Here is a 26,150-nt window from a genome sequence, read left to right as displayed (position 1 = left end):
CCGTAGAAAGCATTCTTCTAGGGTGCATCACAACCTGGTATGGAAGTTGTCCTGTCCAAGACTGAAAGAAGCTGCAGAAAATCGTGAACACGATGCAGCACATCACACAAACCAATCTTCCGTCCTTGGACTCACTTTACACCACACGCTGTCAGAGCAGTGCTGCCAGGATAATCAAGGACACGACCCACTCAGCCAACACACTTTTCGTCCTGACGAAGGGTTCCGGCCCGAAACGTCGACTGATTGTTTCCACGGATGCAGCCCGACCTGCTGAGTTCCTCCAGCGTGTTGTGAGTGACACTTTTTGTCCCTCTTCCCTCCAGCGAGATTTGGGAACAGCTTCTTTGCAACTATGATAAAACTACTGAACGGATCCTGACCCAGATCTGGGCCATACCCTCCAAATATCCGGACCTGCCTCTCGGTTTTTTTGCACTACGTTACTTCCCATTTTTCTATTTTCTATTTGTGATTTATAATTTAAATTTTTAATATTTACTAATTTTTACTATTTTTAATATTTAATATTTGTAATCCAGGGAGCGGGAAGCGCAGAATCAAATATCGCTGTGATGATTGTACGTTCTAGTATCAATTGTTTGGCGACAATAAAGTATAAAGTATATCAGATTTATAGTCAGAACTGAACAATTTTAATAATCTATGTCGTTCATTCAAAAATAATTTATTAAGCAAAACACATTTTGCTATTCATTTTAAGCATCCATCATCACTAATTCAAATTCTTTGATACAAGATCCAATTAATTTTAACATTTTATATGTGTATTTTTATATTATATTAGATTCAACTTTATCATTGTGCTGAGTACAGATACAAAGCCAATGAAATGCAGTTAGCATCTAACCAGAAATGCAAAGAATAGTGTTATTTACAAAATAACTGTGAATAAAAAGCAAGTGCTACAGCACACAAATATAAAAGTACTGAGACAGTACAATATGGGTTGAATACTGCTTAGCGCTGTGATGTGAGGTTCACCAGGGTCACAGCCTCAGGGAAGAAGCTCTTCCTGTGCCTGCTGGTGCGGGAGCGGAGGCTCCTGTAGCGCCTACCGGATGGGAGGAGAGTTAAAAAGTCCGTGGTTAGGGTGAGATACATTATTGATAATGCTTTTCGCCCTGCCCAGGCAGTGTTTATAGTAGATGTTCTCAATGATGGGCAATTGGGTGCCGATAATCCGATTGACATTGAACATCAATCACACTTTTCAGTATAACCACAGTGAGAATTAACGTGTACACTTTGGAATAAAACCTGCCTCCTCACCCATGTATGTATAAAATTTACTACATATGACAAAAACTAGTTCTCTTTTTAGTTGAGTCAAAGAATATAGAGAACAGAAAATTGAAGTTATTGCATATCTATAAATAAAAATATACAGCAATATTCAGTACGACATCAAATCTTGGATACATTTCTAAATGTCAAGTCACAAGTCATTAAATTATGAATTATCTTACCAAAGATTTTCTTATTATATATGTATTCTCACTGGACAAATATTTTAAACAAATTTTCAATGCATTTAAGTACTGATGGCCACTGATTTCTGAGTTTGTTTACAAATATGGATGCTGTCAAGATGAATAACAATGTCCATATGTAGGGATGACTGAAAAAAGTAAAACTCACTGTTGAGTACATTCTCCAGTTTCTGCGTCATAGATCCTTCCACTTTTTCCGTCCCATCCACTTCCAACTTTTGATGAATTGCTGGAAAGGAAAGTGCAGTTCATTCAATAGGCAGTCATTTATTTCAAGGTGTAAAGTATATGTACAACTTTAAACACTTTTCTCCCCCTCCTACAAGCATTTTGCATTACTTCATCACTTTTGGTTTCTGGATTGCATACAAAGATAATTTCCAATTTCCTTCAGGAAACTTGCAAAATTAAGGTTACATAATTTTTGAAATTGTAAAGTAACGAAGGTAACAAAGAGCTTTTTATTATTAAATAAGTGCTCTGCTATTAAATTCATTACATTTTCTCACTGGAGAAGCATTTTAAGATATATGAAGCACATTTAAGCACCAATAATCACTGCTTTCGAACAAAAATCTACACTCAAAGAGGCAAGAGTATAAATTTAAATTTCCTCAGCTGAAACTCAAAAAAACTTAAAAATTACAACTGAGTATTAAAATTCAATAGATTCTGAATAGTCAAAGACTTGAAAGATAGGCTTCCTACCTGGTAATAAATCTTTATACATGCACCGCAAAGCGCTCCAATCATATGCAAGTGGTTTGTAGGCTTTAAGTAAACCCATATGCTAACTACATATATGAAAACAATATTGTGACTTTTTCTGTCAGACAATCAATATTACATGGCCTCCCTCTATGCCAAAGCTGCTAGGAACTATGCTATTCAACACAGCTTGTATTTTTATCCCTTTTGGGTCATGCTTTTCCCATCCAGAATATGAAAAGTTCTGCAAAAATACTTAAAATAGCATTAAATGTTAAATTCTGGAATATTAATCTGGGAAGCAACAGTCGAAAAATAAATGGGTTTTGAAAATTAACTTTATTTCTCTTCCCACAGATGCTGCCTAAACTGTTGAGTATTTCCAGCATTTTCTGCTTTGATTGCAAAGGACGGCCTCCTTACAGTTTAGTTTAAGCATTACACATAGATAAAATTATCTGCTTTGAAGTAGGAATAATGGTGAATATAGAAATTGTCAAGCAGCCTGCAGTGAAATAAAAGTAAAGCCCAAGTTTTGAATTAAAGGCCCATAATCAGAACATTGACGAAAATGTTAATGTTTATTTCTCTCCATAGCTACTCCACAACATGCTAAGTACTTCCACCAACTCTCCAACTTTGTTTTTGTATTTTCCATCTTCATGCTGTGAAATCTCACAACAAATGTTGGAGTAAACATATTATAAAGGTGGTTACACATTACAAAGATTGATAAAGGCAGTGTCTAATCCAAAGTTTCATTTATTGCTTCCCTATTCTTCGAAATGTTCCAATGTTTTGGTGTATTCTCCACTAATTAACAAATCGCCATCTCTCTATCAGAGACTATTCTTGATGTAAAATATCTTCAAAATATTACTGCTCACCAAACTTTAATAATGAATTTTAATGATGTATTAAGTCATTACGTAATTTTGCTTAGCAAAATTAGATCTTAAAAGAATTATCCTCAAATAAGCACATCCTCAAATAATGCAAAATAATACAATGTTTTTATTTTTAGAAACTTGTTTTTCAGTTTTTACCTCGGTGCATATTCTAGCCATAAACTTAACCCCTGTAAAATATTTAAGTAAAAATTGAGCTAATCCTTCCAGGATAACTTCCATGTGACAGATTAAGTGTCCTCAGATAGTTTAATGACATCACTGTCAGGAACCACTATTACCAACCAAACAGAAGTCCACATCCAAGGTTTATTGATGTCCTAGACTGCTTGTTTCAAACCTAGTGGCAAATACTCTTGCATTGCAGCTGATAGTGAAATTTGTCCCATTATCGGAGTCTAAAATGCTTAAGATGGTTTGCGTTGAGGTAACATATTCCTAGAGTAAAAATGGCAGAAGACTGGAATTTGAAGACAAAAATTTGAATGGCCAACCAATTACTGTTTTCCCCTGGTGCTCTGGATTCCTCCCCATGCCATAGCCATGTTCTTTGGTACGTCAAAATGACTCTAATGCAGGAGAATAAATGGGAGTGGTGGGGGTAAAGGTAGAGAAGGAGCGGGGTGGAACAGGTGAACGAGAGGTAGGGAGTTTATGGGGATGCAAGAGGAAAAATAAGATTAGTGTTCAATGGTCAGTGGAAACACGATTGGATTAAGGGCCTTATAATTCAGTTCTTTCAGCAGCAACCACCCAGTTCTTTGTAAGTGAAATGTAAATCACACCTGAATGTTTTAACAAAATTTTCAAATCCAGTACAGTTAAAACAGATTTAGATACTATCTTTTCAGTCCAAATTTGAAATATTGCTTGTAAAATAATCCCAGTTTACTCTTAGCAAATTTCCAAACTGACTGGACACATTTGCTAACCTGAGATAATTTTTATCAGGAGGAGGTGGATATGGAAATTAAACAAAACAGAAACTGAAGACCACAGGCACTAGCCCTTACTTACAATATTAATACTTTCATTTGGTTTTCTGAAACCTATTTTAAGCTGGGCTAGTGTGAAGAATGCAAAATGAAAAGCCTTTATTTTATCAACTCAAATCAACATTCATTAGCAATAACTTCACCTGGTAGGTGTTCTCAAATTTTAATTAGCTCACACACACACACACACACACACACAGGCTTGAAAAATAAATTGATTATGCAGCTCCTTAGTATTCCCCTCCAACTACTCCTGTGAATAATCACATGTTCTCTTACCTTCCTTTAATTTTGCATCTTCACTCATCTTGTATGGCACCTTGGCTATATTCATCTCATAACTGAGTTCAGTTTGACCCAACTCAGAGTAACTACTTCAGAGAATTCCAGAATTCAAATCCCGCATTTACATTTGAAGAAAATTTTAAATATTACAAACAAACTGTCCACTTAAGAAAACAATTATTTGGGTTACAAAATTCTTTGCCAACATTTCATTTTAAACAGAATTAGTAAAACCATTTTTAAACTATACACGGAAATAAATTGAATATACATTTTGGCAAAGATTTCCCAACACCTAATTAACCCTGCACTGTTTTCTTCCTAAAAATATATAAATTTTTACTGTTTTATAATTAAAAATACATTAGTTCTGTGAGGTAGCATTTACTGTTAATATAATCATAAATTTACAACTGAGGCTGTAATTCAAGGCCATCATGGTTGAAGTCACCTGAAAAGAATACCCATCCTGACCCTCCAGTCCAGCATCAGCTCTGTGCCCCTGCAGGTCATGGCTCTTCAAGTATGTATACAGGCATGTTTTAAATATGCTAAGTGTTTCTACCCCTACTACCCTCCAGATGAAAATAAAATTTCTCATCTCCTTAAATTATTCTTCCAATTACTTAAAATCTAGTCTCCTCTCCTGGATTTTGACCCCTCTGTAAAGGACAATGAGGAAGAACCTATTCTGGCCCCCAGTAATTTTGTTTAGCTCAGTTAATCTCCTTGCTTCCCCCACCCATGGCTTCCTTTGTTTCAAAGAAAACAACTTCTTATCCAATCTGTCATCATCACAATAATTATCCAGTACTGGAAACATCTTTGTAAATTGCCTATCCAACCTCTCTAGTACAGTTGCATCTTTCCTTTTATCTTGCCCAAACTCTGGAGTACTCAGTCTATTGCCTCACTTGTGTTGTGTTCGGTTCTAACAGAACCTCCCTGCTCTGCCTCAGTTATTAAAAAAGCATTACATCTGCCTTTTTATCCATTTCGTTGATCTAACCTGATACATTTAGGGATCTGTCAACATATACTAAAAGATTTCTCTATTTCTCTACAACCTTCAATATTTTCATCTTGTTGCACCTCATAAATGCAATACCTACTCTTCTCTGGATTAAAGTCTATTGATACTTCTACCCCACTTGCATCCTTGCACTATCAGGAACTTGCCTCCTCACTGCTGGTCACACTGCCCAACTTTTGTATTTTGAGGGCTACAGTTGAGGTAAATACAAGCATGGGTGAGACTAGAACTAGACGTCAAAGGTTAAGATTGAAAGGTGAAATACTTAAGGGGAACCTGAGGGGGAATTCATTCAGAGGGTGGTGTGAGTGTGAAATGAGCTGCCAGTGGAAGTGGTGGATGTGGGCTCCATTGTAACATTGAAGAGAATTTTGTACATGATGGGAGAGGTACAGCATGGAGAGCTATAGCCCATGTGCAGGTAGATGGGACTGGGGAGAATAACAGCTCGGCATGGACTAGATAGGTTGAAGGGCCTGTTTCTGTGCTGTAGCGTTCTATGACTATTTGAAAACTTAAGATTATCAAGCTCCTTATATTTAAAACTAAAATCACTTATATTACAGAAAGGGTTTAATTGCTGATTCCAATTTAAGCTCACAGACACAAAAGAAACAAAGAGAAAGGGTTATAAGTAAGCAATCGGAGAAGAGATATGATGGGATTGCCCTGAGAGCTGGCTGAGACGTGATGGGCTGAATGACTTCTTGCATCAAGTGGAAACATATGAGAAATAAGTGTCTCTTCAGAAAAAAAATCCTATCCTCTATTCAACCCAATACAATTTTAACATACTGGTTCTGCACAAACAGATCATGAAAAGTTTGAACAAGATTTGAACTTACTGCATATTTTTCTAAAAACAATTCAAATTAAGTATTTTACCAAGGATATAAAATATTAGTTTTCTAAACTTCAATATGCCAGAAGTCGACTTGACTAGCTTTAAAGGGCCAACTCAAATATGACAATAATATTAAATATTTTATCTTAATCCTGACCATACATTACTTCAATATATTCAAGCTTATTTCCTCATGAAGAGCAACCAAAGGTTGTTTAAGTTGAAATGTTTTTTTCTTTGAAGGTACTAATCAGAATCATAGGGGAGATACAGCACAGAAATAGGTCCTTGGGCTGCTGAGTTTAAGCTGACAATCAAAGACTTATATTTCACACCAATCCTGCCCTAACGGATTCTATTCACCCTGTATTTCCATCATCTCTCATCAGGTTATTTGATGAGAACAAGTCAAATAACCTACCAACTCACATGTCTCTGTGATGCGGGATGATTAGAATTAAGTTGCCACAGGGAAAACATGGAAGCTCCACACTGATCAAACCCAGGTCCCTGGACTTGTGAGACTGCAGCTCTAACTGTGCAGTTGTTTGCTTTACCTTTTGTTCCTTTTTTAATACTCATTTTGAGTTTAACCAAGAAAGATTTCATGAAGTCATGCAGATGCACAATTGGGCTGAAATAGCCCATAACAAATTCCAGTCACATTTTTCAATCCAGTCACACTTGCTGTGCATCCTCAGCAGAAAAGGTTTAACACCACACCATCTTGTAAATCATAAAAGAATATTTACCAAAGCTGCAACATAATTTTAAGATTTTAAAATGAAAAGTTTCCTTCAAACCCTATTTTATTTAAACTTTATTTAGCAAAAAGCTGGAAACCTTTTCTCATGCTTAGAACTTTAAAAGAAGGATTGTTGGGGGCCCAAGACACCCCAACCACATACTGTTCCAGCTGCTACTATCCGGGAAATGGTACAGTAGCACTAAAAGCCAGGACCAACAGGCTGCGGAGGACAGCTTCTTCCACCAGGCTATCAGACTGATTAATTCACGCTGATACAATTGTATTTCTATGCTATATTGACTGTCCTGTTCTACCTACTATTTATTACAAATTACTATAAATTGTACATTGCACATATAGACAGAAATGTAACATAAAAATTTTACTCCTTATTGATGTGAAGGATGTAAGAGATAAAGTCAATTCAGTTCAAATATATAATTCAACCTTTTTAAGAATCTGATAAGTCATTGAGGAAGGAAAAACAAATTGGTTGTGCAGTCAAACTAAATTTATATTATTTTCATTTGCTTGTAGAATACCATTGATTTTACAATCTCCATTAAGTAAACCTATTAGAATATTCAGTTGCAGTAACTAAAGCTCAAGTTTTTGTACTTTCTGTTCTGTTACTGCACTAAATAATGCACTATTTAATGAATTAACTCATGCAACTTCTAGAATTAGTCAGAGACTGTTTTCAAGCTATTTTGTTTGCCTGGTATTGACACGGCAGACATTTGCAACCCAAGGCCTGATCACCTCTTTCTCTACTAGCAGAGTACTCTCAAAACACTCATCCATATATGTAATACTGGAAGAAAGCCTGACGACTTAAGATGATGCTGGTGAAGCACGACTACTTGTCGGTAGCAAACAAAACTAGTAACTACTTTATAAGCTAATCACACATTTTTTTGGTAAATGCTTACTGCAATCAATAACCTGCAACTTCTCATCCGAATTAAGCTTTTGAACTGCCTGTTTAATCTGGGAATTTTACAATTACTCCCAAATCTTTAAACAAAAAACTGCTGCCATAAAATTCAGAAAATGAAACATCCCACATTTCCATTCTCAGTTCCTAGATTTGACCTGTTTCCAGAAGAAATAGGAGCAGAATTAAGATACTCAGCTCATTGAGTCAGCTGTGCCATTCCGTCATGGCTGATTTATTATCCCTCTCAAACCCCATTCTCTGGCCCTTTCCCCATAACCTTCTGATTAACCAAGAACCTATCAACATCTGCTTTAAAGATACACAATAACTTAGTCTCCATAGTCATATATGGCAATAAATTTCACAGATACACCACTCACCGGCTAAAGAAATTCCTCACCTCTGTTCTAAATGGACATCACTCTATTCCAACGATATGCCTTCTGGTCCTACACTCACCAATATAAGAAACATCCTCTCCACACCACTCTACTAGGCTTTTCAATATCTGATTGGGATCAATGAGATCCCCCTCCCCCAATTTTTCTAAACTCTAGTGAGTACTGGCCCGAAGTTATCAAAAGCTGCTCATATGTTAACCCTTTCATTCCTGTCAACCTCCACTGAACCCTGTCTAATACCAGCACATATTTTCTTAGATAAGGAATACAAAACTGCTCACAGTACTCCTCATCTTCAGTCAGGGTAGCCTCCAACCTGATAGCATGAATAGCGATTTCTCCTCCAAATAAAAAAAAATTCCTTCCCCCCTCCCTCCTCCTTCAGCTATTTCCCATTCTGCCCTCTTACCTCTTCTCATCTGCCTATCATCTCCCCCCTGGATCCTCTCCTCTTTCCCTTTCTTCCATGCTCCAGTCTCTTCTCCTATCAGATTTCTTCCTCGCCTGCCCTTTACCTTTCCTACCCACCTGGCTTCACCTATCCTCCTTCCCCTTCTCCATCTTTTCATTCTGGTGTCTTCTCCTTCCTTTCCTGAAAGGTCAACCGTTCATTCATTTCCATAGATGCTGCCTGACCTGCTGAGTTTCTTCAGGATTTTGTGCGTGTTGCTTTGGATTTCCAGCATCTGAAGAATTTCTCATGTTTATAACAGCTTCAGTCCTATATCGCTTTTTAGTTTTGCCCTGTTAACTCATCCCACTAACTACAACTTTTGATCCATCCTTCCTCACAGTCTCACTACACAATGCATCAACTTGTACAGTCGGCCCTCCGTATCTGCGGGGTTTGGTTCCGGGACCCCCAGTGGATACCAAATTCCGCGGATACGTAATGGCATAGTATTTGCATATAACTTACACACACCCTCCCGTATACTTTAAATCATCTCTAGATTACTTATAATACCTAATGCAATGTAAATGCTATGTAAGTAGTTGTTATACTGTATTGTTTAGGGAATAATGACAAGAAAAAAGGTCTGTACGTGTTCATTACAGACACAACCATCATAGCTCTTCTGGGAACGCTGATGCTGCCTTAGCATCAGCCAATGCCAATTCTCCCGTGATCTTTAAGTTCCTGAGGCTGTAGCACTTTACATAGCTAGCCAGCCTTCCTTTACTGCCTTACTAGCCTTAAACTCCTTCCTCTTGCTCACAACGCAAGTAGCGAACGAACAAGGCACAAGACTAACAATGCTCAAACAATATCATCTCTAGATTACAGTACTTTACGCTCCCTCTTAGCCTTTGGAGGAATTGCTTTGACTACTTAATTGCTTTTTAGGAGATATTTTTTCACAGAAACAAAGGATGCACACGAGTAGCGACCCAACTCAACGCGAGGCAAACAATGCTCAAACGAGTGCTGGAGAGAGAACTTCCGTTTTTTTTCCCCGATCCCAATTTGCTGTTGGTTGCATCCGCAGATGCAGAACCCACAGATATGGAGGGCCGACTGTATATCAATTTCCCTATCCTCAGCTTCACTGACAACCAGATGCACTAACCTGAATACATAATTTGAATATCTCAGAATCAGATTTAGAATCAGAAGTTATATGATATAAAATATTGTTTTATGGCAGCAGTGCAGTTTAAGCTTCATCATTTGCTTTCAGTCATATTTATTTCCTTGAAAAGTAGCAAGCTGCAATAAATCTAGAACAAAGGAATTGCATTCTTGTAGACTTTGCAACTTTGGACGAAGTCTTCACAATTTGGTTCACTAACTTAACCTATTACTGTCAATTTCACCAGACAGCCAGTAAGTGATGTAGCACTGTTAAAATTCCAATGGATTGATCATGATATTTCTCAGTATAAATGCAGGGATTTCACAAGCAATCAAACAATCTGTGCATGCTTTCCCAAATTAGGCAAGAACATATTCTGATGAGCAATTTCCTAACCTTTTTGTTCTCAAACTTTTTCCTTTGTTACAGTATTTTCCGTGAAAACTGTTTCAATTATATATTTAGTAAACTGATTAAACTTACAGTTCAAAAGAAAGAGGTCTGTTTGGAAATAGTGTGCACCATTGATTGCACCAAATTCTCAACTGACAGTTAATTTTATAGTTGATCTCTGGATATATTTCTCCTGAGAAATTAAATATTATGTTGGTCAATGACAACCAGATGGACTGACCTTAATATATTATTTGACTATCTCAGCATCTGATTCAGGATCAGAATTTATAGAACACAAAATCTGTTGTTTTGTGGCAGCAGAGCAAGGACAGTAAATTACTATAAATTACAATATAAATAAATAGTGGAAAGTAACAGGAATAATGAAGGTGTGTTCATGGGTTTGTGAACCATTTAGAAGCTTCATTTTTATTTAAGTTGCAAGGGGAGTTTAATTTCATTCCAAAATATATGAAGAAACTCACCAAACACGGAAACTTCTATGCAATGATTTTACCTACAGAAAATACTCAATATTTTGACACATTCTGATTCTAAAGTGATAGATTTGCATGATTTGGTAAATTAAAACAGAATTAAAGGCTATAGGTGTTGCTATGCAAGTCCTAAAATCCATTTCAATTGAATCATTAAGGATGTGAATGCAAAACCTTTATGTAAGGATAATAGTTAATGCTTATTTTTGACAAACTGTATCCTACTCACAACTACTTATCTCAGAAAACAACATTCCATACACTGCATTTTATCTGAGAGTCTGAGTTGCACTGTACAGAAACGGGCTTTTGGGCTAACGTGTCCATACTGGTCATTTAGAAGCTTGCTATAGTAATCTCATTTCCCAGCATTCAGCTTAAAGCTTTTAAACCATGGCACTTCAAGTGCTCCCTTAAAAAGCTAAATGCTGTGAGATGTCCTGCCTCTACCATTGTCTTAGTTCCATAAAGAGAAAAAAAATCCCATTGAAACATCCTCTTAAACTGGTCAAAGGCAAATCTGCTATGGGGAAAAGCTTCTTGCTCTCTATCCATTTTATGATCTTCAAGTTTTAAGCAAATAAAGTCATTAAAATTATTGATTTTGACTTGCATTTTCAATTCCATTCGAATGACTACACAGAATATGGGCGGCACAGTGACGCAGCAGGTGGTGCTGCAGGATCATAGTTCCAACAATCCAGGGACAACACCAAATTTTGCTGCTGTCCATGCTGAGACTTGCACACTCTCTGAGACTGTATGGGCTTACTCTGGGTGCTTTGGTTTGCTTTCACACACTAAAAACATTGCGGACAATAGCTTAATTAGTTATCACAAATTACCCCTGGTGATGGTGGATGTCAGAGCACCATGGGAAAAATAATGGGTTACTGATAGAGAATAAATTAAAGGAAATGAATGGAGGAATATATTGGATGAACTTGCTCTGAGAAGTGGCATAACCCTGATGGACCAAATGGCTTCCTTCTGTTGAAGTTTACGGTGACTTTAACCTTTAAAATGATGAACATCACATCCTTTTTAATATCCAAATGAAACTACACAAAGTTAATAAAGATGTTATGAAACTGTCAACCAAGTTACATTGGCATGCAAAAATTTGGGCACCCCTGGTCAAAATTTCTGTTACTGTGAATAGCTAAGTAAAAGATGACCTGATTTCCAAAAGGCATAAAGTTAAAGATGACACATTTCTTTAATATTTTAAGCAAGATTACTTTTTTATTTTCATCTTTTACAGTTTTAAAATAACAAAAAAGGAAAAGGGCCTGAAGCAAAAGTTTGGGCATCCTTTATGGTCAGTACTTAGTAACACCCCCTTTGGCAAGTATCACAGCTTGTAAATGCTTTCTGTAGCCAGCTAAGACTCTTTCAATTCTTGTTTGGGGGATTTTCGCCCATTCTTCTTTGCAAAAGGCTTCTAGCTCTGTGAGATTCTTGGGCCGTCTTGCATGCACTGCTCTTTTGAGGTCTATCCACAGATTTTCAATGGTGTTTAGGTTGGGGGACTGTGAGGGCCATGGCAAAACCTTCAGCTTGCACCTCTTGAGGTAGTCCATTGTGGACTTTGAGGTGTGTTCAGGATCATTATCCTGTTGTAGAAGCCATCCTCTTTTCATCTTCAGTTTTTTTTATACAGACGGTGTGATGTTTCCTTCCAGAATTTGCTGGTATTTAATTGAATTCATACTTCCCTCCAGCATTAAGTGTTCCCCGTGCCACTGGCTGCAACACAAGCCCAAAGCATGATCGATCCACCCCTGTGCTTAACAGTTGGAGAGGAATTCTTTTCACGAAATTCTGCACCCTCTTTTCTCCAAACATACCTTTGCTCATTGCAGCCAAAAGGTTCTATTTTAACTTCATCAATCCACAGGACTTGTTTCCAAAATGCATCAGGCTTGTTTAGATGTTCCTTTGCAAACTTCTGAAGCTGAATTTTGCAGTGAGGGCGCAGGAGAGGTTTTCTTCTGATGACTCTTCCATGAAGGTCATATTTGTGCAGGCGTCGATACACAGTAGAACAGTGCACCACCACTCCAGAGTCTGCTAAATCTTCCTGAAGGTCTTTTGCAGTGAAACGGGGGTTTTGATTTGCCTTTCTAGCAATCCTACAAGCAGTTCTCTCGGAAAGTTTTCTTGGACTTCCAGACCTCAACTTGTCCTCCACCGTTCGTGTTAACTGCCATTTCTGAATTACATTACGAACTGAGGAAACAGCTACTTCAAAACGCTTTGCTATCTTCTTATAGCCTTCTCCTGCTTTGTGGGCATCATTTATTTTAATCTTCAGAGTGCTAGGCAGCTGCTTAGAGGAGCCCATGGCTGCTGATTGTTGGGACAAGGTTTGAGGAGTCAGGGTATTTACAAAGCTTTGAAATTTGCATCACCTGGCCTTTCCTAATGATGACTGTGAACAAGCATAGCCCTAACAAGCTAATTAAGGTCTGAGACCTTGGTAAAAGTTATCTGAGAGCTCAAATTTCTTGGGGTGCCCAACTTTCTGCATAATGCTCCTTTCCTTTTTTCCCCCCACTCTAAAATTGTACAAAACAAAAATAATACACTAATCTTGCTTAAAATGTTGAAAAGAATGTTTCATCTTTAATTTTATGACTTTTGGAGATCAGTTCATCTTCTACTCACTTAACTATTCACAGTAACAGAAATTTTGACCAGGGGTGCCCAAACTTTTGCATGCCACTGTAAAGGACTGAATGTTACACTGAGCTGGGATTTCATTATTTTCTTGGTATCAACTCAATGTCTTAAATACATACAACCACTCGGGTTTAAATTACATACTCAACTTGTCAAGCATTTTAATCTTTAAAATGCACTTTCTTTTCTGTATTAAAGAACTTCCAAATTTTTTAAATATCTAAACATGGTGAACGTTTCAAAATTATTTTTTCACCTGTGCAATAAATTAATATATCAAACTCAAAATGTAAATATGACTTTTTTTTAAAAATCTGACTCCATCCTAAATTGAGTCATACATCATTTTTAGCGCATCGGCTATTTTGTTGGGGTACCTCAAGAAATGTCAAATCTATAGATCATTTTTGGTAAATATATGAAAGTTGGAGAGCTTGTGTTTTTATGTCAAGTTCATTCAGATGTTAAACACAAAGAAAAGCTTTATTACTAAATTCAAATTAAATTCCATTCAGTGTAAGTCTGCTCTATATTTCTTCAGGCGAAGGTGGTCTGAAGCCATGCAGAAGGAATCTTGTGGTCTGCAACATCAGTCTTCACTGGAAATACCTCAGCTGACCAGGCTGGGTAAAGCATGATCTCTGCTGCCATTTATTCTGACAGCCTGTTTATTTTGGCTAAGTCAACAGCTGTAAGGCATCCAACAGTCTTATGTTTCTGAGTCAAGCAATAGGTAAACCAGTAGGTGACACATTCTCAAAGTTTACAGGTTTAGAACCATATTGACTCTTAATGAGATAAAAGTATGGAACTCCTGGCAAAACTGTCCCATTTCCAAACTGAATCTCAGAAAGCTGAAGCAGCTAAATAATATTTATCTTTAACTCAGCACAATCATGAACAAAGCTGGAGCATCTGCGGTAGAATGGATGAAGAGACTAACACTAGGAAAGTTAATAGCTTATTTGGACAGTTAAACTTATAACCTGTAACTTGCTTCAACTACACCCTTTTGATTGTAATACACATTCATTCTGAATGAAGAATAAAGCAAAACAGAGCAAGTGCAATCAAGCCAACACACATATTGCTTTGAGTATTCCTGGCCAAAGTTTCCCATAGAATGAAATGAAAACAGAAATTCTGGAAATACTCAGGTTAAGTAGCATCTGTTGAGACAGAAAATGAGTAAACTTTTCAGATTGATAACCTGTCATTAGAATTGGTAATAATAATAAATACAAGCATATTTTAAGTTGCAGGAAAGGGAGAGATGGAGAGAATAGAGCAAATGTGTGACAACATGGCCAAAGAGGAGATCGAGATGATAGAGATGGTGTTGATGTCATCTAAGCTGACCTGCATTCAAAATGCAAGTCCTGGTAATTCAATTGGAAGCTCGAACTGTTTTTAAGCAGAAATCGATCACGTAGCCTAACCTATCACCAACACTGAACTGATTCCACAACCTTCAAGGGCTCGACAACTCATGTTCTCGATATTTATTACTCATCATTCTTTTCTTTTTTTGTATTTGCTTGTCTTTTGCACATTGGTTGTTTGCCCATCTTTCTTTGCAGTTTTTCATCGATTCTATTGTGTTTCTTGGTAATTACTCTAAATGCCCACAAGAAAATGAATCTCAGGGTAGTGTATGGCGACATTCATGTACTTTCATAACAAATTTACTATGAACTTAGTAACCTCTCATTGAATACTAATTCACAGTTATATTTTGGGAATAAATAAAAGTACAGCCCAGTTGCTTTTTAATCAAAACCTGAGCAAAAACCACAAAGCTCTATTACTAAATTTATATGTTTAATTTGATGCAAGGCTGCACTTACTTTCTTCAGAAATAAGCGTATGAAATGAGTCAAAGATCTTGTGTACTTTTTGAGAATATTTATTTTGAATTCCCAGGATGATATGCATCTGATGCCTTGAAATAGCATACACTCGCTATAAAGAGTTACATATTACGTGTAGCAGTGACTGGAGTTGCACATGTTACAATTTGCAAACTTTTAATATGCTTGAAGAACTGAATAACCACAAATAATTTAAACATATGTACCTGTAGGCTTACTGGATTCTTCCACCCCAGTAGATTCAGAAATAAATAAGAGTTTACTATCAAATCACTCGTCATTCAATTTAAAAGTTTAAATGCATATTTTAGACTTAAGTACATATATGGACTATATTTTTTAAATTGAGTTGAAAAGTTGTGCAATAAGCTTAATAAGTTAGAGACCTTTGGAATGGGCATCAGCTGTTTTTCTCTGGGCAACTATCCTTCTTTTCAAAAAAAAAATGTATGCATAAAAATTTATGAGCATTTTTGAAAAAAAATTGCAATTACGATCAGCAATGAAGCTAATCAACTGCAACAATATTAAGAAACTTCTTCAACAATTCAGTCTTCAGCTCTGCTCACTTCACAGTTCTGTGGAGTAAATTTCCATGTCTAACATCCCTACCACTTAGTAGTAGTTTGTCTATTCAACAATAAAGAACTACCTTTATCAATTGTCCTAACAGCCTTGGTTGGGGCAGGCACAGAAACAAAAATGGAGCCAATGCAAAGACAATTTATTACAGTATACTGAAGCTTATAAGGTGATAATTAGGAAGAACTAAGAGCAAATAAGATTCCAAAAAGGGATCAAATAAAGACTCCACTGTGTATGATAAATGTTGAAAAACTCTCAGATTGATTTAACAGTGCCATTCCTTTGTAGATGGAAGAATTTGATAACACTAACTATCTTCCAAAACATCTTAATGTTTCCATCAATCTGAATAAGACCTCATTCAGTGAGGTCTGAGGGGTAATTTATAGTTTTCTTTGTTCTGGTAAAAGTTTTTGAGCTGAAATGCGAACACTTTATCCACAAATGCTGCCTGACGCGCTGAGCATTTGCAACCATTTCCTGTTTTTATTTCAAATTTTCAGCATCTGCAGATTTTATTTTCCTCCTTTGTTCTATTTTAGTGCTTCTGCACCTAAAAGTGATAATCATGTGATTGATTGATTGCTTTTCTTGGAAAATACACTTGAACTCAGGTAAACCTTCTCTGCCAGGAAGTCAAGCCTGCCGAGTTCAACACTTGCCAATAGTTTAACAGTGAGGTTAAGGAAGGAAATGCCACAATGGTAGTTTATTGGCTCCTGTGCCCTTCCCATCAAAGGCACAGTGCCTTGGTGTCTGCTTCACTGTGCTCCTAGCTATTTTTAGTGTTAGCAGTATCTTCTGGCTCAGGGTAGCTAGCATTTGTTATAGGCAAGGCATATTGCATAAATGACTAAGATCGCGCTGTTCAAGTAAGTCTTAAACCAATCATTTGTCTTCTGTCGCAACATTTGCAAAAATCTGAGGGAGCTGTGTTTTGGAGCTTCTCTTAAGTATTCTCATTTCTGCTCCACACTCATTCTGGCAGGAGAGCAGGTTTTTTTTCTAATGTGCTGACACGCAGCTCCTCCTTTTCAAATCTGAGTATTTATTCAGATAACTTTTCTTTGGCTGGTGTCCAACCCAAAGAGTACTTGTTTTATAGTTCCAGGTGTAAACGTCACCTCGGAAGTCAGAATGTCTTGAATGTTGGTGCCAGTGGCCTTAATTCCCTATGAGGCATGACCTTGAAGAACAAATTGCTGATGACCAGGTCATGCTAAAGGGCACAAACAAAGAATCTGTGTCCATTTTCATTGATTTTCCCAGTGACTTGGCTATCTAAGCAAGAGCACTGATAGTACAAAACAGAGGCTATACTATTGTTTACTTTTTACGGTTCAACGTTCACCACCATCATTCCCTTACTACTAATCACCAACCTACAAAACCTGTGCCTCTGTACCTCATGCTGCAACTGAATCCTTGACATCCTTATCAGAAGACCATTGGTCAGTGTGGATCCACAATAACATCTCTTCCTTGCTGATAATCAACAAAAGTGCACGTTATGCATCTGCTCTTGGCCCACTGCTCTACTCTCCCTGCACTCATGACTGCATGGCTAGTCACAGATCAACAGCCAACTATAAGTTTGTTGATGACACCACATGTGCTTGAAGAATTGTAGATAGGGGTGAGGTGGTGTTTGGGAGCAAGATAGATTGGCTGGTTGAGTGGTGTCACAACAATGTCCTTGCACTCAATGTAAGCAAGACCAAACAATTGATTGTGAGCTTCATGAAGAAGAAACCAGGAGAACATACACCAATCTTCATTGAGGAGTCAGTGGTGGAAAGGGTGAGCAACTTCAAGTTGCTGTGTGTCAACATCTGACGATTTACCCTGGGCCCAACACATTGATGCCATCATGAAGGCATGCAGTGGCTCCATTTCATTTTTTTAATAACGGGGCATCAATACTTATTTTATTTATCTTACTTAGAGATGTAGCATGGCAACCAGTTCTCCTAGCCAAACAAGCCCATGCCACCCAATTACACCCATGTGACCAATTAACCAATTAACAAACTAACCTATACATCTTTGGAATCTGAAAGGAAACTCATGCCATCATGGGCTTCTTACAGACAGTGGTGGAATTGAACCCGGATCACTGCACTATAATAACATAATGCTAACGACTATGCTACTCACATACCCCATCAGGAATTTAAGGGGATTTGGTATATCACCAGAGTCTCTTAAGAAAGTGGTGTCACTATGGGCCCTCACCATCTGGGACGTGGCCTCTTCTAATTACTACTCAGACAGATGTATATGAGCTTGAAGACTCGCACTTGATGAACAACTTCTTCTCCTCCACCGTAAGATTTCTGAAATGCCCATGAAACACTGCCTTATTCCTACCTTTCTGCTTTCACCATGACAATTACACCAAGGGGAGGGGTGTATCTACTTAGGCAATAGAAAATTTCAATCTTTCTCCATCCACGCTTACAACTTGGAGAACAACACTACATTTGCTTCTCAATATTGAAGCAGCATTGGAAGTAGCAGTTATTTATTAATTTAGAACTTACCTTGTCCTAGATGGGCAAGCTACTCAGTGGTTAATATTTAGGGATGGCCGGTAAATGATGACATTATCTGTTCATGAATTACAACAGAGGCCAGAGTGAGAATACCAGATGAAATTCTAGTAGCCATATAATGGAACACCAAAGCCAAACAATACACCAGTAGGTAGATAAACGAGAAAGGGGAAACATTAAATTTGACAAAAGCATAAAGCCTGAAACTCTTTTTACTGTAGTGTAGAAGGCTAAAAGGACATACAATGAAGAGTGTTTAGACAAAGAGAAGTTTTGAAAGCATATAATGAGAAAAAAAATACATCCTCTGGTTCCTCGAGTGATTTTTAATTTAAATTTATTTTTGAAACAAAAGGAATATTGTGGAAAGTGAATTGAATTGCTTGCTTTTTTCATCTCTGCCCTCTACAGTCAGAGATTAAATTTATTCTTGTATTGCATCCTAGAAAAATAAATGTATTTGAGAAGAGGTCATGCCAAAACAATTACCTGAAAGAGCATCCTGAGCCTCAAAGAATGTACTGAGGCCTCCTTTCACATAGGCTAGACTTCCCTCATTCTTCTTATTTGCCTGTTTCCTTAAAAAATTTGCAGCAACTTTTAGTTGATCAAAGCTAGAATGTAAAAGGGAATAAAATGCAGCATATTAATGCAAAGGATAAGCAATCAGCAGAATACAAATGGTAATGTAATGATTTGTTTTAGTCTTTCAACAACCCCAAGATAAGAAAAATATAAAGGAAACAAACTGAATTAAAGTATGCCAAAAAAAAACCAAGAAAATGAACTATAATTAGCTTGCTGTAACTACACGCTCACAACCAGTGGAACATTTTATTTATTGATATTTTAATTATTAAGTACTTATAAATGTTTACCCCACCCCAAGCTATCTGCCAGCCTAGACCATCATATGGGAGCCCAAGCATGGGAGGATGAACCCTGGGTGCCCTCCCAAGACTATAGTCAACATGCTCCTAGAAGACAGCGGCGCGGCTAATGTAGATGAACTGAACACACTGATGAGGGAGAGGGAGAAGTGGAGAGTCTGTCATTGTGTCCAACTCCGGCCCCCTAGGCTTGAGTCGATGTAGTAGTAGTAGTAAAGCAAAACATTTTTTTATTTAAAACAAAACATTTGAAGTAACAACATTGCTGGTATTGCCACCCTCAAAAATTCAGTGGCACCACCATCCTCTTATTTAAAGGGTTTAGTGAAAAATTCTGCTGCTGTAGGCTAACACAGCTACTGATTCTATAGCAAGGTTATAGCGCCCATTAGCTGCGCGCCCTATATTTTGTTATTTTATAGGTGGCCTCAGCTAAGATTGGACTTGCACTTCCTTTTACCTGTGTTATAAATTTAGACTATTGAACTTTATGTTTACAGTTGTCAGAAATTTTGGGCAGGAAAGAAATTTTAAACAGAAATCAATTTCCTTTATGGAAGAAAACAGACAAAAGTTAACCAAAACAGGAGAAATCTCAAAGTTCTTATTTCCCTGTTACCCAGGTTAAGTAGACTGCAATTTTCTTTTTTAAGTGAAATGTACTGTGAGTATTTTTCTTGCATGCAAACACAAATCTACATTGCACATGAGTCTAAGATAAAAGTTTGGTAATCTACATCATTGCATTTGATTTTTCTTTCCCAAATCACAGATACTATAGTTCCAAGAAAAGAGCCTAAACATTTGCTTCCTCAGGACAGCTTCTGTAAGGCATGTTGCTATTTCAGGCAACAAATGTTTTTGTGGGGAAGACAAAATGATGCATTGAATTTAAAACTTGTTTAGACTTTGAAAAACATTAAACAACTCAAGATGATAACAATTACAATTATGTAATTCTTTCTCATATACCATCCTCTAACAAGTAACAAACTGCAGTATTCTTGGCTGGAATATTTCTTTGGAAGCCACAAATATTCCTCCTATTTTTCATTAAATCAGAGAAATTCCATTTAAGTATGTTGTAATATGTAGTTTCCAGAGATCACCCATAGAATGCAGTGTCCAAGCCAGGCATTAGCTAATACTGCCTAATAATCTGAAACTATACATATGGAAATGATGAGGTAATGGTCAAAATGACTAGAGGTTAAGGAGTCAACATGAGATTTGGTATTTCACATTAGAAAGCATTACAAATCTGAACCACCAAAAAGCTCCTCTCCTCCTTTGGTTAACTTGCAATGAATACACCAGTCAAATATCTGGGATCTTCCTACTAGGCAATTGGAAAGTAAGGTGGACATCACCACTGTCATACTTAATCACACAATTTCAAAAACAGCAAAGAGACTGAAGGATTAGAAAAAAATTAACAATCTGTGTTACTTGACACAAAGAAAAGCAAGAGACAAATTACATAAACCCCTGCAATTAACTACAGGTTACATAAAAGCAATCTAGGATTTAAAATAACAAAAATTAAAAATACATATTGCTCTTATACATATTGCTCTTCGATTATTAAGTAGCCCTCCATGGTACCAGAGCATGGATCTTATAATTTCACAAACAGTTTCATTAATTTATACCTTGGCTTAATTCAGTCATCAAAATAGGTTTAATTAGTCCTTCGCTAACAAGCAAAGGAATCTTTATAATAAAAAGAATTTATAAAACATTTTCAGCTTTTGTAACAGAAAGAAAAAGGCAACATGTTGTGCAAAGGATTTATTAAGAAATTAAGGACTTATTATATAAAATCTAATTATTTTCCCAAACCTCCATAAATATTCATAGTTTTAAGAACATAGTTTATTTCTTTAATGGTCAAAAAAGGAGCAGGAACCTAATAACCATTGGCTCAGTAATATATCAACAGGGAGAAAAGTATTTAGAAGCATTATAATGCGACAGTTAATTAATTTATAGGATCATGCATACTATAGGAACCAGTCAGTAATATTTTGAAGGAATATTGCTTTATAAAGTCAGAAATGTATTGTCACTCGCTTCACTTGTTTGGTATATGCACCTCTAACAACTTTCAATTAGCTTGGCACTGACCAAGACAAAGCAGCTACTTGATGATAGGCAGGAAAAGGGGCACCTAAGTGCTTCTTCCGTGCAAAGCAGCACATAATAACTGCACCATCTACAAAATGAGCTGTAATTATTCACTTAGAATAATCTGAAAACACTTTCCAAATCTGTAACCTCTTCTGCAAAGGATACATCCAATTAGTGCATTAGAATACTACTCCAAGTAGATTCCTCTCCAAGGCACAAAGCACCACTACTTGGAAATATGTCACCATTCCTTTGGTATTGCTCAGCCTAAATTCTTAAAAAATATTATTGGACTGGGGTCACAGTAAGAACTGCAACTATTTAATGTGGTGGCTCAGCATCACTTTATTTAAGGGCAATAAAGAATGGTTAATAAATACTATAGTTGCCAGTGTTGTCCATATCCCAAAAATGTATGGGAAGGGAAAACATCCTGTAGGTTGTTGAAGATATAAGTGGGCAAAGCAATCCAGTAAATTTAGCTGATCTAGATTTTTAACGAAAATCTTGGCGATTATTAAGGAAAATTTAACGTATCACTCCATCAATTTTACTAAAATACAATTAAAAACAAGGTATAACATTTCCATGAAGTAGTCTCCTGCTCTCAGTAACTCTGGAAGGTTAGCAGAAGCCTTGGTGTAAATGGCCGGTTTTGATCATTTTTAAGAATTTTGTCTAAGTAGTAAATAGAAGATTCACAAGAATTAAAAAAGCCTTATATAGTGGGAGCATCAAATGAGTGTGATCTTTTAAATTTTTATTCAATAAAAATGCAAGTATCAAAAGCAGACTACTACAAACCAAGTATTAGGAAATGCAATGATGCATGTTACTAACCTTGTAGCAGAGTGATTTTCTATCAGATACCAGGTGGCAGAGAATTTTTCACTAGTAAAATCCCCACTCATACCCTGAAATAATCCTTCCAAATCCTTAGGTGAAGTTTTGCCTCTGCAAGAGAAATTCAATTGATAAATTGTTAACAGACTGGTTAAATCCACAGGACAGCATATGCAAGCCTAAAACAAGGCATTCTTAAAATCTATTTAAATTAAGTTACAAGTCATGAATGACAAATGCAAAGAATTAGTTTAAATAATTAGCAGTCTCAAGTAAAGCTGCAATAAAATTGCTATTTTGTGGAAATGATATTTATTCACGCTTCAGAATCACCTGTAATGCATTTTTTCTTGGAATGTAATTACATGATTATCCACCTATAGGGTAGCAAGAACACTTGAGAACTGAGCCCCTCAATGACACTGAACAACTCTTTCAGCAGCACACAGTATTTAAACCAGAAGATCCAATCAAACTATGGAGTTCAATTCAAAAGCATGTCTGTTATTAAGAATTCCAGAAGTAACTTTTAACTTGGAATAAAATTAAACTCACTTGTGAAAGTACAATTAAAATTATTTACTAGTGAGAAAGACTTGCACAGTTATTAAAAATTAACTCATATTTTAAAAGGCCAACTTTTACCAGCCTGTTTCTACGATTTTAGTAGGCAATCACTGCAAACTAACTTTAGTTCGATATGTTGTAGCAGAGCTCACAGAAAAGCAAGGTAAATCAGACTACAATTTAACTACAACACTGTACAAAAGTCTTAGGCACATATATACATATATCTAGGGTGGCTAAGACCTTTGCACAGTACTGTATCTGTCAACGTAAAGCAGAGAGTGAGTTTGTAAATCTGGCAGAAGCATAGGATGGTGGGAATGGCAAGGGTAGAGCGCTGTGAGAGGTGTGTGGGACAGGAGGCAGATGAGTACCAGGGGCAGGGTGCATCATGAGTGCAGACACATCCAGACCTGAGATGCCAGGCAAGGTCATTTGATTCCAAACAACTGGTTTATTGATCATCACAGAATGCCTCTCTGGTGCTTACCCCTCAATTCCTTTTTCCCAACTGTGACTCCCCTCTCCCTACCCCCTTCTCACTCTCAGTCCACAATAGAGACCTGTATCAGAATAAATATATATCTTGAGAACTACAAGTGACACCAATCTGACGGCATAATATAAAAATGCAGATTATTTTATAAAGCTTTTTTTCCAGTTGCCTTTTTTGACTTTGAATACACAATAAGTGTTTTCTTTAAATATAAAAGCTACATTGTTCATGATACAAAATGGTGTAATTTATGTCAGATTATGTTTTGAAAAACTTTTAAAGTACTGCACACTCTCTACCAACAGGTGGCACTACGATATCACATTTGTTCTTTATCATAAAATAAACTAGTTCAATGAAACACTACCATCAATGACTGCATGTAATAAGTGGCGAATTGTTTGATGGGTCTGGATGTATTACTTTTAAGTTGAAACACACTGGTTTACTAGTTTGATCTTTGTTAATGATCTGTGCAGAGTCATCTAAAATAATGACATGTAATTCTACTCACAGCAATACAGGAATACATCTGCTTCAGTCCTAAAGTGCAAGCTTGTCATTAAAGCCAAAACAGTACTTAAACTTACTGACAAATGTAGGTGTAAAAACATAAAGTTTTGCAGAAAAAATATATAATTTTACATATTTGTAAATAGAGGTACAAATGAGTCTCTAAACATTATGCTCATTGACAATGGATTATTTAATATTTTCCAACAAACATTATGCTTTACCATTCCATTATGATCTACAATGTATATTTCATCCCAAAAGAATGCACTGTATTTATGCTATTACTTTTAGCCTCCTTTGGAAAAGCAGTCCTGAACCAGTTCCATTGTGGCTGCACTTGGGGGAGGGGGATGAATGAGAGACTTCATTTAAAATTTCACAAAATGAATGGAAAATATAGTACAGTAATATTATGATCTGGTTCCATAGAAGTAAGCAATTTTCAACTGAATTGCACAAGACCTTAGACAGAATGCTTGCATTTAATTCCAAGGAATTCATAAAATATTCACAATACATTTTTTTTTGTAAAATCTTACAAATGGGAAGAGAGGTTGGTTTAGATAACTATGTATCTTTCCTCTGAGGTTGGGTGATACGAGAACTAGAGATCATCGGTTAAAGGTGAAATGTTTAAGGGGAGCATGTGGGAGAACAACTTCATTCAGAGAGTGGTGAGAGTGTGGAATGAGCCGCCAGTGGATGAGGGTTTGATTTCAGCAAGGATGAGAGGGATATGGAGGCATATAGTCCATGTGCAGGCAGAATAATACTTCAGTTAGAAGTAGATGAGTTGAAGGGCCTGTTTCTGTGCTGTGGTGTTCTCTGACTCCGATATAATAATTTGAAGCAAATCAGTAATTATTACATATTTCAACCTGGACAAGGATGATATTGATGGAGGAACCAAAAGTGAGTAACTGGAAGTAAAGGAATAAGATCTGTTCAGCAACAACCTAACACCACAGTTCTGGTACCTAGTCAACCATTGCAATCTTGACAGAATATTATACTATATTCAAGTTTGGAATCAGTGTGTCAAGACTCCCTTCAACTTCAAAAGTCAATTGGACAGGTTCATGAATTGTAAAAGGTCAGAGGGATGTAGGTCACAGTATGTAGCAATTAACACTGCACTATTACGGCTCGGGGGGACAGAGTTAAGATTTCAGTTCCGACCCCACTGGAAGGAGTTTGTTCATCCACCCTGTGGAATGCATGGGTTTTCTCCAGGTGCTCCAGTTCTCTCCCACAGTCCAAAGATATACCATTTAGTAGGTTAATCAGTCATTATAAAATAGCTTGTAATTAGGTTAGGGCTAAATCAAGGGTTGCCGGGAGGCGCAGCTTGAAGGGCCAATTCCGCACTGCATCTCTAAATAAATAAATACAATCAAATGGAATTAACTATCTGGGCTGACATGGAACAGTTGGGTCAAGGGGCTCCATTTCCTTGCTGTAAAACTTTGAGTCTTGCGTGAAATTGCAACAAAGAAAACCCAAGCTAATTTTTTTCATCCAATGTTTAATAAAAGCAATGTTCAGAAAGTTTGTGAGCAACGAAAATTTAAATGTGTAAGTTCAATCATGTTTAGACTGATCTTTGAAGTTGACAATTTGTCATGAGGTTGGCAAGCCATGAATAAATATGGTCACTTTTGGCTGGAAAGTAGTTTTGTAGGACGAATGCTATGTAAACATTCATTATTCATTTAATTTCCCAGTAACAATCATTGGCAATGAACTACCTGGATGATCTTTCATACAATGACAGATAAATGTTTCACAAAAAAAACTGGCAAAATCCCTTGTGCAGATAGTTGTCGAAAAATATTCCAAAGTGTGAGTCAAGACAACTGCTACAAAGTTCAGCATTGTTCTAGTTGTTACGTTTTACAATAAAATTAGCAATGGAAAGCCATCAATTTCATATAATTTATTCCTGAATATTTGCTATTAGAAAACAAATATCAGGGCTGGTGGAAAAATCAAAAGCTCCAAGTACAAAAAGTATGACAAGAATACAACAGAAGAGACAAAAATGTCTGACAGCCAAAGATTTTCTCAGCTTTTAATTCATGTTTCAACCAGATAAAGTATTTGGGTACTTTTGAGACAAATAACATGCGAGAATGTAAACATCTACGCATCAGTTCTTCTTATCCT

General features: G+C 36.7%; 1 protein-coding gene across 5 annotated transcripts in view; it reads right to left on the bottom strand.

Moving 5' to 3' along the window:
* Positions 1 to 26,150, bottom strand: part of exoc2 (exocyst complex component 2) — a 265,211-nt gene that overhangs the window by 142,916 nt on the left and 96,145 nt on the right. For all 5 annotated transcript variants that reach the window (XM_063069708.1, XM_063069706.1, XM_063069705.1 and 2 more), the window contains 3 exons: positions 22,403 to 22,516; positions 19,032 to 19,156; positions 1,663 to 1,743 (listed from right to left, as the gene is read on the bottom strand). In XM_063069708.1, the coding sequence (XP_062925778.1) occupies positions 1,663 to 1,743; positions 19,032 to 19,156; positions 22,403 to 22,516 (320 nt within the window). The remainder of the gene's footprint in view (positions 1 to 1,662; positions 1,744 to 19,031; positions 19,157 to 22,402; positions 22,517 to 26,150) is intronic.

Source organism: Mobula hypostoma, chromosome 17, assembly GCF_963921235.1.
Source record: "Mobula hypostoma chromosome 17, sMobHyp1.1, whole genome shotgun sequence".
Classification (NCBI taxonomy): domain Eukaryota; kingdom Metazoa; phylum Chordata; class Chondrichthyes; order Myliobatiformes; family Myliobatidae; genus Mobula; species Mobula hypostoma.
The sequence above is the reverse complement of the archived record's forward strand: the minus strand, read 5'-3'. Positions and strand labels throughout refer to the sequence as shown.